Source organism: Eschscholzia californica, unplaced genomic scaffold, assembly GCF_041429995.1.
Source record: "Eschscholzia californica isolate CP2 unplaced genomic scaffold, dmEscCali1.0.p SCAF_6, whole genome shotgun sequence".
NCBI classification, from domain to species: domain Eukaryota; kingdom Viridiplantae; phylum Streptophyta; class Magnoliopsida; order Ranunculales; family Papaveraceae; genus Eschscholzia; species Eschscholzia californica.
Genome location: NW_028238483.1, coordinates 39829167 through 39846184, shown reverse-complemented (window position 1 = coordinate 39846184; position 17018 = coordinate 39829167). Strand labels below are relative to the sequence as shown.

At 36.1% G+C, this 17018-nt stretch overlaps 4 protein-coding genes across 4 annotated transcripts; all 4 read right to left on the bottom strand.

The window, feature by feature from the left end:
- Positions 1-3344: 3344 nt before the first annotated feature.
- Positions 3345-5124, bottom strand: PDV1 (plastid division1). The gene is made up of 2 exons (XM_086650396.1): positions 4652-5124; positions 3345-4058 (listed from the first exon to the last, which is right to left on the bottom strand). The coding sequence occupies exons 1-2, from the start codon at positions 5006-5008 to the stop codon at positions 3531-3533; spliced, it is 885 nt and encodes a 294-aa protein (XP_086506522.1). The 5' UTR covers positions 5009-5124; the 3' UTR covers positions 3345-3530.
- Positions 5125-8752: 3628 nt separating this feature from the next.
- On the bottom strand, positions 8753-10022 carry LOC147534761 (umecyanin-like). Its single transcript, XM_086650828.1, has 2 exons — positions 9684-10022; positions 8753-9222 (listed from the first exon to the last, which is right to left on the bottom strand). The coding sequence occupies exons 1-2, from the start codon at positions 9862-9864 to the stop codon at positions 8861-8863; spliced, it is 543 nt and encodes a 180-aa protein (XP_086506954.1). The 5' UTR covers positions 9865-10022; the 3' UTR covers positions 8753-8860.
- A 2159-nt stretch (positions 10023-12181) lies between these two features.
- On the bottom strand, positions 12182-13781 carry LOC147534760 (arabinogalactan protein 41-like). The gene is made up of 2 exons (XM_086648746.1): positions 13390-13781; positions 12182-12476 (listed from the first exon to the last, which is right to left on the bottom strand). Exons 1-2 carry the CDS (start codon positions 13505-13507, stop codon positions 12373-12375), a joined length of 222 nt encoding a protein of 73 aa, XP_086504872.1. The 5' UTR covers positions 13508-13781; the 3' UTR covers positions 12182-12372.
- A 1416-nt stretch (positions 13782-15197) lies between these two features.
- LOC147534759 (small ribosomal subunit protein mS33-like) lies at positions 15198-16940 on the bottom strand. The gene is made up of 3 exons (XM_086648745.1): positions 16793-16940; positions 15960-16224; positions 15198-15523 (listed from the first exon to the last, which is right to left on the bottom strand). Exons 2-3 carry the CDS (start codon positions 16169-16171, stop codon positions 15433-15435), a joined length of 303 nt encoding a protein of 100 aa, XP_086504871.1. The 5' UTR covers positions 16172-16224; positions 16793-16940; the 3' UTR covers positions 15198-15432.
- Positions 16941-17018: the final 78 nt, after the last annotated feature.

Sequence of the window (17018 nt, the reverse complement as noted above, 5' to 3'; positions counted from 1 at the left end):
ATTAGCGTGCCTCGAACCCTTGACACCTAAAGCGGAAGACTAAACTTCTTAACGCTCCAATCAAAGGTTGTTGGCAAGTCAGATTTGTTTGCATGGTGGTCCTTGGGGAAGGATGGGCGGACAGCCTAGAGAACTACTATGAAAGGTCCCACGTAGTATATGAATGTAGGGAAAACCTAACCTTAAATTTGATGGGCCTCCTAGATTGTGACTGCGGAAACATTTAACACTTCTGTTTACTTCATTAACTTCACTATATAGTATGGAATTCTCTCTCATTTATTCCATGTGTATATTAAATGCTTTAATGTGAGTATATATAACTGAAGAATTATCTAAAATAGTGTACCACTGTCACTATTATCGAGAAAATTTTCAGTTGAAATTCACAGTATGTATATTATTATAAAGCGTAACTTAACTCACAAACCTGGCAGAGGAAAAACAAAATGACACAATTATAAGAAGAAATTACATCAAATATTATATGGAAAATCTGATAGAGTCCACGTGAATCACATTCCCTATAAGTAGAGTAGAGGGATGGGTACTGGTGATCATTCTTAAATGTCCTGGCACTTTGATATTTTGCTCGTTTCAAGATATCAATGAACTTGCTGCCTGTGAGAGTTGAATAAGTTTTATAACTCTTGCGTTTTCATACTAGCGATACATTTGTCCCAGCGCATAGTGTGTCTGGATCTTATGTTAGACTCAAACTGTTTTTTCTTATCGTGTTGCTTTAACAAGATGTTCCATCAGGATATATCCGTGGCTCAACTTGTTGACTTGAGCTGACAAAATTAGCTCGCGTTTCAGGCTCTAGTAGAGGATTGTTCCAGAATCAGTCTCCTAAAGTAACTGAAGAGACATACATACATGATACCACTCAACCAAAATTGACGGACTTGATTCAAACGACTAGTGTGCAACCTTGATCTAGAATCAGTTGCACCTAGTGTGAGCTTGGTGAGATCAATAACTAGTTCAATTCCACAATGGGTTGGAATTGGTCATTTTGATGTCATGCTTATTTGAAAAGAGCAATGTTTGGGGGATATGATATGTGGTGGGTGGTGAAATGATAATACTCCTAATAACTAGTAGGTAGGGTCCCAAGGTGAATGAATGGATGGACTGGAGCAGGAAAACAGTATAAGGTAGGTAAAAGTAGAGAAAGAAAGAGATGGGGTGAGATGGAATGTGTGAGTTATGGGAACACAAAGAATCTCTGTAAGTGTGGGTCAATTGCTTCTCTGCTCCCCCTTCTCTATAAGTATTTAGTTGAATGTCCATATACCTCATTCATGCATGCATGGAGATGTGTGTATATATATATATATATATATATGCATGCATGTATGGATCATGTGAACTATACAACGGTGTCAGACATACCATACCATCTTCATCCATGAATGTCTTCTTTCTTCATCACAACTCAATTCTAGGTCACTTTCCTACAGATTTTATTGCAAATGCCAAATAGATAAGTTATATAGGCACCACTATTTTCCCTAATCCCAACCATCATACGTCGCTCGCACCACTCAAATTTGCCTTGCCTCCTTTATTGGAGTTATCACCAAGTCGGACTGTGCATAGATAGTATTAAACGATCTGTATTCGAACTTGAGCACGGTCTTTGACCAACAGGCATTACCAACTAATGTTCATCACATGCAGATATTACAGTAGCAGCAGATAGATAAGCATTTGCTATTATAAGATTAGAAGAAAGCAAATATGTTCTGAAAAGGAAAGAGAAACACAGGAACAAGAATTTTCTCCAAATCGACAAATCCCACTGTCGGAATCTACTTGAAAGGGTATATGGGTATGCATCGGATAACCATTTCAAGTACTAATTTGGGTAATAGACTATGATTACAGATTCCGACTTTTTCTACCATAGTTGTATTATCAGATTAATAAACTCCGATTTCCTACTTTTTCTACCATAGTTGTTTGTCGGTTTACAAGATGCGGTCCTGGAAACTTCTCGTTTAACAGCTTGAGAAAACTTGAACTGAAACTTAAAGTAGGAACTATGCAAAACAGATACAGTAAAAACCAATAAACAAACTTAACGGGGTGTCATTATCCATGTTACTTGTAAACTCTGTTATTTCTAACACTACGGTAGTGTTTAATTTTTCTTTCAGTCAGATGTGAAATCTAACTCTAACATCCGGATGACTCGAGACGCATTTCAGAATGTTTGTTTCTGTCAGACTCGTGTCTAAATGTCTGATAAGGGCTGATTTTAGGTCCGTTAAATTGGACAATACAGTTACAAGATTTCGTTTCCGACAATGAGAAGAAAAAAACACTACCTAATGATATTTCAATGTAGTCATTAACCACGTGAACATGACACTGGTGACTGGACACGAACTGCAATTCAAGCGGCATATGTTTGAATTTAGTCAACAATAGAACTTAGTGATACAGATGTATAAAGGAAGTAAGGAAGCCTACACCAAGATTAGTTCATTTAAACTTGGATCATTCAGCAATTATGAACAATTTTACTTGATGTTTACTTGAGATGGAGAGTACAATAAACAAACAGAAATGAAAAAAGGTTTTACCTCTAGATCCTCAAAGATACAGCAGTACCGGTATGTCTTCCTGCATTTGTCGAAGCTTCAATTTCAATGGGGTTCTGCAGATTTTCAAGATTATCGACAAAATCTCTTTAACCCTGCCAACATTTCAAGTATAGTTAAGTAGGTAATGAATTCTTCAGGTCTGGCTGAAAGCTAGGAGACACTGATAATTTAAAGCACATTAGTGACCACTGCGAGCTCGTATTTGTTAAACGAACGTATAACAAAGAAAATAATGGGGGGGGGGGGGGGGGGGGGGAATTAAACACAATGTCCATTAATCGAACAACGAAAGTTAGAATATGATGTGCTGTAGCAGACCAACATTTAGGTCTTTATACTACAAATGAGATTTATGTTCGCACAGCTTATGCGTAACTATAAGACTTACGATAAACAGTTTCAAAAATTATTTTAGGGAATTGGTTTTTCATTCTTATCCATAGAACTATTCCGAGGTCTCAGTCCGCGCGGCCATTATGTGACGTATGAAGAGAAAACCATAATATAAACGTTCAGTACATCTTATACTTTTATCTACTAGACTACTAGCGTAAACATCTGTCTTGCATAACTATGCAATATGCATCCATTCACAAACCGTACGGCCAACTTCTTTGTATGCCAAAACGCCAACATGAGAACTTAGGGAATTAACATCAAAGTAAGCAAAAACAAAGCACAGAAAACAGCAAAACCGAAAACAAATAATACAATTCAAACAAAGGAATAGAAACAAAATGGGCTTGTAGGCCTGGCTCTGCATCATTGCACATATCATACGAAAACATCTTACATTTCATGGAAGCACAAACTAAACGAGAGCCTCTCTTCATACGCCTTACAACAAAGTACCTATCAGATTAAACTCAAAACACACAAATATGCACACAACTTGCCAAAAAATTTAGGTTTCAACTAGCCTCTGGCAGCCAGCACATCCAAATGCTTAGTACGACCATTGGGTGAAGAAACCTCATCACTAGGACTCCTACTGTTTCTCTTTCCATAAAAAGAATTCTCTTGCATATTTGGAACTTCTACAACAAAATTATTCTTGAAGGTTACTTGATGAAGGTGCAGAATTGCAAGCATGCTAACTGCAACCAAAGCAGTGTTACCTAATACCCCACCCATTTGCTCCAACTTAAGAGTTTTTTTGGCAAAAGAGAAACTAGATAACATAACTCGCATCAAAATGTTTGACCTTTTCCCTTCATGATTCACCAAATTTTCACCAGACTGGCTTCTTGGTGACCCAACAAGATTTTCCGGAGCAACAAAACGAGTTGAATCGTGAACATCACCCACAAAGGCAAGAGCTTCTTCAATGACTCTGTAATTCTTACCATGGTGATCGGCCAGCCTCATCGCAAGAATAACACGACTTTGCTCTAACCGTGCAATTGCAGCATCTCTTTCTGCCCGTTGCTGTGATTGTACAGTCTGCATAAAAAGTGGGACATCAACATGGGTACAACACAATCTACACACTCGATAGATAACAATTTTCCATGGGTCATATTTGGATCTTCATTCACCCAATACTTAATTTCGAGTTTAACGACAAACTATTTTCATGTCGAAGAAAAGGCAAAGCAAATCAACACATTTAAAAGTTTATTATTTGTATTTGTTTCTGATTTTTTAACCAAAACACTGTATGGGAAGACCAAAAATCATAGAAATCATTCCAAAATCAACCATTTTATATATTGATACCACAAGAAAGTATTGCAGGAATTGAAAATCATACATTTGGAAGGAAATACACCAATAAAGAATATAATTCTCATGGAAACCCTTTACTATTTTCCTAGGAAATGAATATATCAGAAACAAATTTTGAAGCCATCAAGCCCAACACTAATCTTAACCTCTTTCTAATAAGAAAGTTCTTTCAGCTTGGGACTGTATGCCCTAACAAATGAATTGAATGGGTTCTATTATAGAAGTTAGTTAAGATAAAAAAGTATCAGCTTGTATATAATATAAGACTAGTAGAGAGTAGTTATAGAGAAGAAACCCTAGAAACTTACATGGAAAAACTCAAGCTGATCTTCTAGGTTTTCAAGAGCAGTACGAATAGCATTAAGACTCTTAGCTTCAGCAATAGCAGCAGCATCATCAACAACAAGACGAAAATCTTTAACGAAAACAAATCCAGTTCTCCGTTCATCATCGTCTTCGCCATTGTTGTGGTTGTTGTTTGGTTTTTTCTTTTCATCGCTATTGTTGTTACGATAATCAGCAGACTTTTTAAGGGGGGTTTTGATTGAATTGAGAAAATGAGATCTTGAAATTGAATGAATAGCATCACTGAGTTTGTCGTGTAAATCCCAAATTTTCTCTAAAACAGCTTCAATTTCTTCCATCTCCATTTCCCATTTCATCATCGCCAAGAATTAGGGCTGGCTTGGCTTGATGAGAGAGAAAAAAAGAGTGACCAAAGCGAAGGAGGACGTACCTTGTTCTTTACTTGGCGTAGGAAGAAGGAAATTCTAAAGTGTAATAAAATTTACGGAAATGCTACAATCCCGAAAAAGTTTGACTAAATTTTGTTACGGACTGACGTGGCAACACTTTTGAAAAATTGACCAAATCTTAGCGGTTAATTGATGAACGGCCCAGATTGAGTCTCTTTATCTGTAAGTCAGAGAGAGTACGGGAGGGAGAGAAAAGGACTCTCCATCTACTCTTCTCTTTCTAAGAGCATCTCCAATGGGACACTCAATCTCTAACACTTAGAGTGCCACATTTGATTTTTGAGAGTTTTTGTTAAAAAACCATCTTCAATGGAACACTTTGTTAGACACTCTAATATGAGGTGGACACATTTATTATAGAGTGTCTAGAGAGAGAAACTCTAAAATGAGAGTGTCTACTTGAGACTCTCTAAGTGTTACTTTAATATTCCAACCAATAGAAAACTTTGCTTTTCAACCACTTTTTATCTATTGAATTGAAGATGGACATGTGTATTAGAGCATCTCCAATGCAAAACTTAAAAAAAACTCTATTTGGCTTATGTGTTGAGTCTCAATTGAGATTCTCTTTCCTATGTGGCTAACTTGAGTGTCTCTAATTCAAGGCCTTCTCCAATGCAACACTCTAAAAAACTCTAATAGATACACATGTCATACATACATTTAATAGGAAAAAGTGGTTGAGAAAGAAAAGCTTTCTATTGGTTCAAAAATTAAATTTGATGACTAGGACACTTAAGACTCTCAAAAGAGATCTCAAAAATAGAGTTTCTAGTTGAGACATCTTAAAACTTAATGCTTCCACATCAACTTAAGATCTCAATTGAGTTTTGCGTTGGAGAGGTTTTTTCTCAAAAAAAACTCTAAAGTCCTAGGTGGCACTTAAGATTTTAAGATTGAGTCTTGCATTGGAGATGCTCTTAAGTATAGAAACTTTAGAGATCTCCATTGGAGATCAACAAAAATTAGAGTGTCTCTATATTAATATTTAGGAAAGAGAATCTCTATTGACACTTGACAATTAGGATTTATAGAGTGTTTGTTAGAGTGTCCCATTGGAGATGCTCTAAACCTCCATTAAAACTTAAATCAATAGCTAAAAGACCTAAAATTACTTCTTTCCATAAAAAAGAAAAACAGAGATATTGAAGGGAGCTGGAGATTTATCTCCATTGCTGATTTTATAGATAGCTGAACATATTCCAGAGAGAGAAAAGAGTTAAAGAGAGCTTGATTGGTATGTTTTAAACAGAGAAAGAGATGGGAACGACGGATTGATCTTGAGAGAGAGAGCTGGAGTTAGAGAATTCGAGATTTTGAAGAGTGAGTGAAGAACAAGTATATTTTAGAGAGAGAGTTCTAGGTAAGAGATGAAAACCGCATTAATGGGGGACATTTTTAGAGAGAGAATCAATCTGGCCCGTTCTTTAATTGATGTCCCAGATTTGGTCAATTTTTCAAAAAGGTTCTGCCACCTCACTCCGTAACACAATTTCGTCAAAATCATTCGGAATTGTAGCATTACTGTAAAATTTAATTTAATTGATGGGACTGTATATATGTGGGACCTTTTTTTTTTTTTTTTTTTTTTGATGAAACTAGGCTCAGCCTAACTTTATTAACTCTCAAAAATCATCGGAATGTTGGATTGATCTGTCTCCAACTGACTTACAATGCTTTCAGGAACATCAACCAAGGTACTTGGTACATCATACGAATTTGTAACAAGAGAATAAGCTAATAAATGTGCGACTTTATTCGCATTTCTTGGACAATAAGAATACGTACACTCGGGTAGTTGTTGCATCATGGTTTGTATATCCATTATAATTGCTCGAATTTTCCATGGCATATCTTCTTTCATCGAAGAGCAGGCTTGTACAACCGTCATCGAATCACCTTCAATAGTGCATTTATATTCAGGCAAGTCAATAACAATCTCCATGGCTAGATAAGCAGCTTTTGCTTCAGCCTCAAGAGCCGAGTTTGCTGTTGTAGAGTGCACTCGAGCTAACACATAATCTTGTTAGTATTTTTAATACTAATGACTAATGTGGACTAATATATGTATTAATTACATAATACATGTTATTTCACTTAAGGGTCCCAAAAGGTGATCTAATCAATTTATACATTATGGACCATAAAATATCAGTTTGAAGTGTGGGGAGCGTATTAGCAATATGTCATGTGTAGAGCCCTCAAAAGTAATTATCAAAGAATAATGGGCTATTTAATAATTACTTGGGTAACTGCTAGTAACTACCTAGGCAGTTCCCATATTATTCAGGGCAAATCCCTAAACCAGAGAAGAGAGACGTGATTTTCCCAACTCCCATTTTGAGAAATCAGAAACAACCTCCATTCTCAAGGTTTAGTAGATATTGTCCAAATCTTAGGGTTAACAAGGAAACCTTCAAGTATCTTCAAGCTATGGATTCGGGTAAGTACCTAAAACCTCCTCATCTCTTTAATTCATCAAATAGAGATCTTGGTTTAATTCATTATTTGTGTTTTGTTATTTATATGCATGAGTAATGAATTTTCCATCAAATCTCCCTTTGAGTTTCTGCAAATGGCTGCTATGTTAGCTTTTCCATCTTTAAATCCAGCATCGAAATTGATTTTTAAAGAATCGATCTCTCCCGCCCCAAAATTTCTAATTTGGATTTTTCTTTTTTGATGAAATATTCTAATTTGGACTTGAGCAACCAGTTTTGGCCCGTTCACAAATTTTCGGGTAAGGAATCTTTCCCGTTTTGTCCGGATGACTGAGTGGACATATAAGACTTGTGCCTGTTCTGTCCGGCCCAGTTGAACTAGTGTCCGTTTCTCGCCCATCCGGATCGATTCCCACCCATGTGTATGAGGAGTATGATAGATCATTTTAGTGAACATGAGAGTTAGAACATTCTCTTTTCTTCTCCTTTTCTCCTACAGGAGATCGTTGAAATAAATAAAAAATTGTATTCCAATACTCATATTAATAGATTTCTTTAGACTAGTTATATGTTGTGTGTTGTAATTTCAATGATTTCCACATAAAGTGGTGAATGATGTCTTTGAACAATTATGTATCCAGAGCCCTTGTCGCAGATGGATGTGTCATGAGTTCCATGCATATTGCTTTTCAATACAGTTTCTTTCAATTTCATTAACGTTTAATGTATGGGTTCTTTGTTACCCACTATGGTAGAATATTCTTGTGGTACTTCAATACCTACGCGTGACACATTCCTTCTATTTCTACAAGAAAATTAATCTCTTCCCCTCGCGATGCCAATTGTATCCACTTGACCCTTTATAACCAGAGAGAAAAAAACGACCATAATAAAGGTGCTTATTATCTTTTTTTGACACTACCACTATAGTGTCCGAGTAGATTTTTGGTACTTCCGCTCTAGATAGTAATTTTAAAAAAGTTAATCCCCCATTAGTTAAAATCGATTAAATTGCAAGAAGAAAATTACGAGAGATAAGAGAGAAATAGAAAGAGAAGATCGAGGAAAGTAAACACAAGGATAATTCCGGAAAGTTAAAAAGATACGCAACGGTTAATGGATGAAACTGTTAGTAACTTGGGGCAAAACTTTGCATTTAGAAAAACAATGGGCTAAACTTGCTATCGGTCGTAATAGGAACTAGACCAAAAAATTTTTGTCATGTACTAGCTTCTTATAGAATTCCTTCATATTATAACTAAAAATTCAGATTTCATCTGAGCAAATATTTCCCCTTCACCATGAATTACATTACTCTCCCTTAAAACAACAACATTGAAACAAATGCAGAAAACAAGCCACCAGTCAAAACAATGTTACGATAACTCGATTCAGCCGATGATTTAGCTAATACGGGCGGCTCAGCAGTCGGAGGGGCGGCGGCAGAAGGTTCGAACTGGGGACCACCAGAACCGGTGCCGTTGATGACGGTGATGCTTAACTTTTGCCCTAATTCACAATGAGTACCAACACCACAATAGTAGTAATGTTCACCAAGTTCATTGAGCTCTAGAACAAGTGGACCTTTATAGAGCATTTGAACCACTTTTTTCTGAGAACATACTGCAAAATCTTCCTTGCTTACTTCAAGTATATTTTGAACACCAGTCGTGAACATGAACACTGTAACTTCCCAAAGTTAGCTCAAAATGCAAAATTCAAGTACAATGATTACTATATTATATTTTTAGTACATGGGGAGAGGGTGTATACTAGGGGTTGGAAAAAGGCTTGCGAGTCTGGATCCACCCACAAACCGCCTGTGCGCGATGTGTTCAGGGGCGCCAAGTGTCCAAGACTGACACTACTCGTCCAGACCACCAACTCTGTTGGAGTGGGCCGAAAGTTCTCCATTTTTGAATTTTGTGATGTGTATTTGTGTGTTGTTTGGACTACTTTTGATTAAATTGTTATAATAACCAGTCTTGGTTATATACACTGTAATAGTTAAACAATTCTTTTACCGTTTTTTGAACATTTCAACCATGGTTGGAGTGGTAAGAGGTATAATCTTTCACTTTAGAGGTCAGGGTTCAAGGCAGATGTTGAATAATTCAAAAAAAAAAACATTTCAGAAAATTTACCCAATTTGTCGCCGATGCCGAAAGTTCTAGGTTTAGCCCAATCTTGATAGTAGGTAACATTTGGAGGGACAGTCCAACCAAGTCTTCCTCCAACAATGTGATCAATACCTGCAACAGCAGGTCCCATTTGAGCACAACCCATGGCAGCAAATAGGATTAAAGAGACAAGAAATTTCTCCATTTTTGTTTCTTTAATTCCTTCTCTCAACCTGATGGGTTTTTGTGTTGAAGGTATTTGAAGATAGTCTTTTAGAGTTTTCCACCTTCCTTCAACACAAGGAAGAAGGAGAGAAACAAACAAGAATTTTAATCCAAATATATTTACTATTCTTTATGGTCATAACTACTATAATTAGCTCTGTGTTTTAACCATGAGATTAACCAAGTAATAATAACAAACTAGTACTATTAAAAGCTTTAAACCATGTCTTAAACTAATTTCTTTTGTTTCTGAATTTTGTGATGTTTAGAGAGATGTTTGACCAAGTCAGGATTCCTAAATTTGAAAAATATGGTTGGATTTCCTAAAAATAATTTTAATGTGGGTTTGGATGAAGGAATCATGATTTTTTTGACTTGTTTGATAACTAGTAAGAATCTTAAGATTTATAATCATTAGATTTTCTTTTTAAACACTTATTTAAAATTAATATTGAACAATTTGTTTCTCGAGAACTGTTTTCTTAATAAAATAATTTCATCAATCGATATTTTTTTAAATCGTTCTCCCGAAAACCGTTATTTTCCAAAAACCGTTTTATCCAGAAAAAAAGAAACTATATTGGAAAAAAAATGATTTCTTAAAAAAGTGTTCACGAAAAAAACGATTCTGGAAAAAATAGTTTTTGAAAAAAAAATTTAAATAATTATTTCGTAGAAAAAAAATTGTTTTTAAAGAAATATTTTTGAGTTGATTTTAAGTTTAAAATTTGAGTTTAAAAATCTAAAATCTTAGCAAATTTTAGAAAGTAAGGTGGATTTTAGTGGATTCAAGACTCCTATGATTTTTGGTAGCCAAATAGACTAAGAAATCTTGATTCCTATCAAATCTCATTTTTAGTAGAAATCTCAGAAATCCAGCATCCAAACACACTAAAAAAAATCTGTTGACTTTTTACCGCAAACATGTCATTGTTCAAATTAAACCATTCAATGTAGATTTTTCGTTTTCATAGGGTATAGTTCAGTGTTTCTACGCCCGACTATATAATGTGAAACTCCATAACCATTAATTTATATTCGAAAATCACATTATGAATCTTGAGATCTAGATTATTTAATCATTTGTTGTAACGAAAATAAAAGAGAATAACAAGTGAGAAAATAAAATAGATCAAGAGAAAAGGTTAATTTCTTTTAGCTTCCGCTTTGGGACCAATTCACCGTTTTAGCATTTTGGGGTGAAGGCAAAAAAAAATTCATCTTATTCCATAAATACTCTTAGGAGCAAAAACAAAATTAATTTCCAAATAAGGAATACCCTTCATCGAAGAAGATGATGAGATGGCGAGAGGAAGATACGAAGTGGAGGAAAAAAAGTGACGAAATAGAAGAGAGAAGGGGATTTAAATGTTTTTAAGTTTTTTGGAAGTTAATTGGTGTGCTAAAAATATTGAGAACTACATATTGTATGTTAACAATTCTTTTCCCTTAAGAGGTGATTAGGGTGGTATGCTAGCCTAGTGCAACCAGCTATTTACATACTGAAACAATTTCACCAAACGAACTTCAGCAAAACCAAGTTAATGGAGTTCAGGAATTCAAACAAGTTAATATCTTGATCTATGTCTCTTCAAATAATCATTATCTCTCTCTAACTAGTAATCCAGTTTTCATTTACAATGAGATGCAGAATTTGCATTTAAGTTCTAAGAAGTTAATAGAGCTCTCTACTGATTCCGTTCAAATTTTGAAACAAAAAAAATTTATTCAAAGTTTCTTAAAGATCGGAGTGTTACTACTCTAAGGCAATATTGGAAGATAAATCATAACCCCAAGGATTTATGATCTGATGACCCCATTGGGTTTGAGATAGCTCGAAATCAGATCATCAGATCCGATGACCCCAAGGAAGATAAATCATGGGCACGGAGTCGTTTATAAACTGTTGGTGTCGACCCAGCAGAGTGGAGTCTTTGGTGTCGACCCAGCAGAGTGAAGTCTTTGCCCTATCGCTACCAAGGTCTTAACCATTTTTCTCATCTTTAAACGCTTCATGTCAACCAAACAAAGTGAAACTATAGACATGTATTATCCATGGAATGGCGACGTGTATTGGCGACATAGACATGAAAATCCGTTAAGCTACTCTCGACGACTCACGCAGAGAGAGACCTATTCAGATGTCATGACAGCAGCCTCTCTCTCTCTCTCTCTCATGCTCTGTCTGGGCCAGTATAGCTCGTCATGTAAGGACTCGGCCAGACCCTTACCAACTCAGGGGAATTAAGGATGCAGAATTCATACAGAGAAAGGTGAAGTTCATCATGACAAACAAATAGAGAAAAAAGGATGAAAACTCCATCCATTACCAATCAGAGTTATCTACTTACTCTTCCCATCAAAACACAAACCACATTAAGTTGCAACAGCATCAAACTAACATCATTTACAAACTGCATAACAAACTCTCTCTCTCTCTCTCTCAATTATCTTTTGGTGCCTCCATTAATTAATCACAGGGATGAAGTTAAAAGAAGGAAGAAGATGATGCATCGAGTGGGTGGATGAGATAGGTAAGAACTAGTGCCACAAGCATCAACACATAAGCAATTCCTTGGTCGATTGATGTCCCTGCAACAACAAAACAACAATATCTCTGTAAATTTGACAAATTCATGCCGCAAGATAGCAAATATAGACACAATGAAAGCCAAGAAGGAAAAAGACCCTCTTCTTTCTTGACAAATCCCTGTTCAATGGGCAAACAAGAAAAATATTCCTGAAAGAAACCATTACTTAGAACCTAGATGTAAACCCTCAAAAACCAAAAAGGAAGACACAAGAACACAAAGGACACCATAACGACTATAACTTTCATAATCAATTTGAGTAATTTCAATAGTCGGAACAATCTAGCAAAAGCAGATGAACTAACTCAAATGACAACAAAAGACATTTGAATGATTTTGTGAAACAAATGGCTACCACAAAAATCTAATAGATGACTTAAGAAATTCCTTGTTGGGGCTCCGCGCACTGGGAAAACGCTCTAGCGGCGGGATACTGGCCACTAGTTATGAAGCTCCAACAAGGTATCGATAGTTTTGAGCATATATTTGTACGAAAAATTTTAAATTTTGTAAAGCAAATGAGAAAACAATATCATGAAGTTGCTACTAAGATTCCTGATATTGATAGAATTTGACAGGGTATAGTTTCAAATCATGGATCTGCCATTGAGAACAATAATGGGGCCATATCTTTTAGGAAGAGAAGACTTTAAATACCTTCAAGCCACAAGCTTTTATTTATAAAAATCACAAGAAAAACATGAAATTAAGTTGTATGCTGGAATTAAAAATTAAAGTTGACTTGGAATAACCTAAAGAAACGATTTACTTGCAGATCTACAACAAAAATATAATGAAAACAAACAACATTATCAACAAATCATTACAAACCTTAAAAGAGATTTCAATGGCAGAAACTGAAGAAATTACTATAATATGAGAGAGAGATAGAGAGAGAGAGAGAGAATATATACCATCACTGGTGGGAGCAGGAGCAGGAGCCAAAGTTTGTGCTCGAACAGCAGCAGGAAAAAGAATGCTGAAAATAAGTGAAACAATCGCCGCAAAAAAGTAAACCCTAGAAATCGCCATTATAAAACGAACAGATAAATGAAATCAACAAATCTCTCTCTCTCTCTAGCCTCTTTCTCTCTATAATCTCGAAAATGAAAACTCTGCTTTGAAGACTCCGTAGAGCCACAGAGATTACCCAAATTGAAACCCTAGAAAAGAATTCTCTCTCAAATCACAACTACTCTCCTCGTTCAAATTAGTTATTTTTAGGTTTAATGATATGAACGTTCAATCTCGAGGTTTTTTTCTAAAGAGAGAAAGAAGAGAGAAGTTATAAACCTATTTGTAGTCGGGTTTTTCTCAACTGAAAGAAAAAACCTAGAGAGAGAGAGAGAGAGAGAAAAGAGGCCGAGTAAACGGTCGTTCCGTCACGTGGTGGGGCCGGATGGTGGTGTCTCTCGGTCCTATTATAATTGTTCTGCTCCATGTGATTTTCCCCCCTTCCAGTCTGTCAGCGAATTATTCGCATCTTACACGTCAGTTATTTTGTAACCCTTCCTTTAAATTTCAAATTTAAATAAGAGAAGCAAGCTTCTTGACATGATTATCACAACCGTTTGAGCCCTAGCCTAGATAGTGGCATGAGGTGAGTTTATGAACCACACCCAGGCTTAGTTTGGTGCGACTGAGAAACAGTCAAACAGACTGTCGTGTTGTAGTCAGACTCCAAAAGTCTCGACCTTCCTCCAACACTAACAGCAGTGGCGTGACTGGTCAAAATTTAGTAAAGTAGGGAAGAAAGTAGGTGGGTCGCTATATGTGTAATGTGTTGCATGTCAAGTTCAATGATAAGTCTTTTGGTCGTGACCGATTGACAAAACATATTTAGAGACAGCCTTTATAGGCTAACAAGGTCGGTCATAAAGTACTAAATGAAAGTGACTAGTCTGGCTAAGAACTCAAGTGAAAAGGGAAAAAAAAAAACAACGGTTTTGAATTAGGACATTGAGCAATTAGTTCAAGAAAACATAGGTTTTGATTCATCAAGTTTCACATGGTTAAAGTGAAGTTTGAATGCTAAGCGCAATTGGAACTACACTGGACACAATACCAAATGACTTATCAACATTTGAGGAAAAACTATGCAATTAATTCTTATGCATTGCTCCTCTACTTTTATGCATTGTGTACTCTTTTTTTATGCACAACCGAAATATTTTGACAAACAATATGTACAGTTGGATTGTGTACAGTGTAAAATGCATATCGTAGAATGCACAATGCACCTAACATTATGCGAGATACAAGGGGTACGTGGTACATACAATGGGGGTATATGTTACATACCATCGAGTAGAGTGACATTTTTGCCACTCCGAATCTCACTTTTTGGCAAACAAAATCTGACTCTTTGACCTCATTTTTGTTTCGCATGGGACCTCTGGCCTATTTGGGTATTTTTTGTGGACCTTTTGCACAACCCCTTTTAACCCTTTTAAATTGGACTCATTCCGTTCTAACCCTCTTTATAAGCAAAACCCTGTTTGGTTCCGTGTTTTTCATAAATTTGACTTTGGCCCTTCCCTTAGAATTTCATCCAAGGTTATCTTTTTCTCCCATATTACCATTATGATCGAGCTGTTTCTCTGCATTTTCTCTCCTTTTCTTCTTCTTGATGCAGCAAAGCAGAAGCCCCTTCAACCAGAAAAAGGGTCTTCAGCTGCAGAATGCTGTTTTCCATTTCAGCTCCACAAAAAGCTGTGCAGTATTCTCACTCTTCTCCTCATGAAAGCATATGTCAAAGAACAAATATTATCAAGAGGGATTCACCACTAACTAATTCTGTCTTTCAACAGCAGATTAAGTAATCAGAGTTAGAGAAGATAGCAAACAAGATTATTAAAGTTAACCTAGATTTTTCCTTTATCAAGATTCACAGCTGACTATATCTCCTCTACTATGTGCTCTCCCAAAAGAAGAACGCTCTCATGGAGTCATCGTCTCTACTTGTTACGTTTTACGGCACGCCTTCCTTGGCCCTTCTTAGGCGGACCTTTCCCACGACGTTTCAGCATTTCAAGCTTCGACAATCGCCTACAACAAAAGATTGCAGAATTAACTTTTAATATACGTTTTTGCTAATGACCAATATATACTCGAGTATGTAATTGTTTATACAAATACTTAGTTACCAAGTGATAGAAAAAGAGTTACAAGTAGTTAGATATAGAAATCACAACCTATCAACTTATTAAGCATCTAGCTTGCATGGTAATATTTCTTCTATGTGACAACAACACTCATGTTATAGTAAAAATAAATAAATTTCTTATGTTCGGAAGTTTGGGTCGAACTTTCAGAGTCACTCCACTAGGTATGGCCGAGAGATACTTGCACAAAATCACGTCGTGGTACCATCTTAATGTTCCACCTTCATATTACTGTATGCGTTATTTACATGTGACAATCTATATAAAAATGTCAACAACACGGAAAGTTGAAAAAAATTGGAGGGGATTAGAATCATTACTCTTGTTCTTGACGAGCCATTACAAGAGGGTCATCCTTCTTAATATCGTACGGGTACCACTGTGCTACCTTTTCACCAATGAGCTTTTTCCTGAGAATCTTGTGAGGAGATCTCTCCCCGGTCGGGTTTAATACATGACCAAATATGCGGGCTCGGGCTTCTGTAACCCCTCTTAGTGTTGCCCCAGCTAACATGAGCTTGAAGCTACTCATTCTCTTCCTTCAGTCTCTCACAATCTATCTAGTTCCTTCACCCGCAACAAGAACTGTAAAACTTATGATAAAAGTATTAACAACGAAAAACTATAACCTCCAAGAATGCGATGCATTAAAGGTCCAAAATTTTGGGTTTCCATGAGGGGTAGGAAACAAGAATATATTGTCAGGAGGAGGCTGAAAGTTAAAATAACAACCTTTAATAATGGGACTATTGTCAGAGCAGGTTCTCTCCACTCTTAAGGTTTATGGGGTCATTCCAGAAAGATTGTCTTTTGGCTAAGTTTAGGTGCAACTGTTAAAGTTTACAATCAAGCTAAAGTTTTCAAAGTACATACAAGCATTTGGTAATTCTTCGTCAACAATCATGGAAGATTTTTGAATTCTTCAACTACTGTTTATCTAAATTAATTTCTGAATCATGAAAGCATTTGGTATTTATCTACTATGACTGTAGTCAGTTTAGCTAGTAAACATATATCCATGGAAACAGCAGGAATGAAGCAGAAACATTGATCATTCATCTAATTGAAATAATACAGATTCGACCCATTATTCTCCTTCACATTTTACATATAATTGGAGATGAATAGATGATGTTATAAAGAAGATTAATACCTGGTTGTCGGTCTCCTTCTTTGTATGAACTTTCAATCTAATTGAGAACCCTAACCCTAGAAAACTGATGTCATTCCAATTCCAACTATGGGTTGCTCTATTCTACAAACAAAATTAGGCAGATTGGTTCGTTTTAGTCTCTCCCCCAGCCTTCTAATTGGTGTGTCAACGTCCCACCTTGACCATATACTCTTACCATTCTCTCTCCATTTGTTCTACGCTCATG

Excerpts from the sequence above, each read along its gene's own strand:
- PDV1 (XM_086650396.1), bottom strand. The coding sequence starts at position 5,008 with ATGATGAAATGGGAAATGGAGATGGAAGAAATTGAAGCTGTTTTAGAG. Across the intron at positions 4,059-4,651 it reads ATCAGCTTGAGTTTTTCCAT|ACTGTACAATCACAGCAACG; the intron begins GTAAGTTTCTAG and ends CTTTTTATGCAG.
- LOC147534761 (XM_086650828.1), bottom strand. The coding sequence starts at position 9,864 with ATGGAGAAATTTCTTGTCTCTTTAATCCTATTTGCTGCCATGGGTTGT. Across the intron at positions 9,223-9,683 it reads CGGCATCGGCGACAAATTGG|TGTTCATGTTCACGACTGGT; the intron begins GTAAATTTTCTG and ends GGGAAGTTACAG.
- LOC147534760 (XM_086648746.1), bottom strand. The coding sequence starts at position 13,507 with ATGGCGATTTCTAGGGTTTACTTTTTTGCGGCGATTGTTTCACTTATT. Across the intron at positions 12,477-13,389 it reads TCCTGCTCCCACCAGTGATG|GGACATCAATCGACCAAGGA; the intron begins GTATATATTCTC and ends TTGTTGTTGCAG.
- LOC147534759 (XM_086648745.1), bottom strand. The coding sequence starts at position 16,171 with ATGAGTAGCTTCAAGCTCATGTTAGCTGGGGCAACACTAAGAGGGGTT. Across the intron at positions 15,524-15,959 it reads ATGGCTCGTCAAGAACAAGA|GCGATTGTCGAAGCTTGAAA; the intron begins GTAATGATTCTA and ends CTTTTGTTGTAG.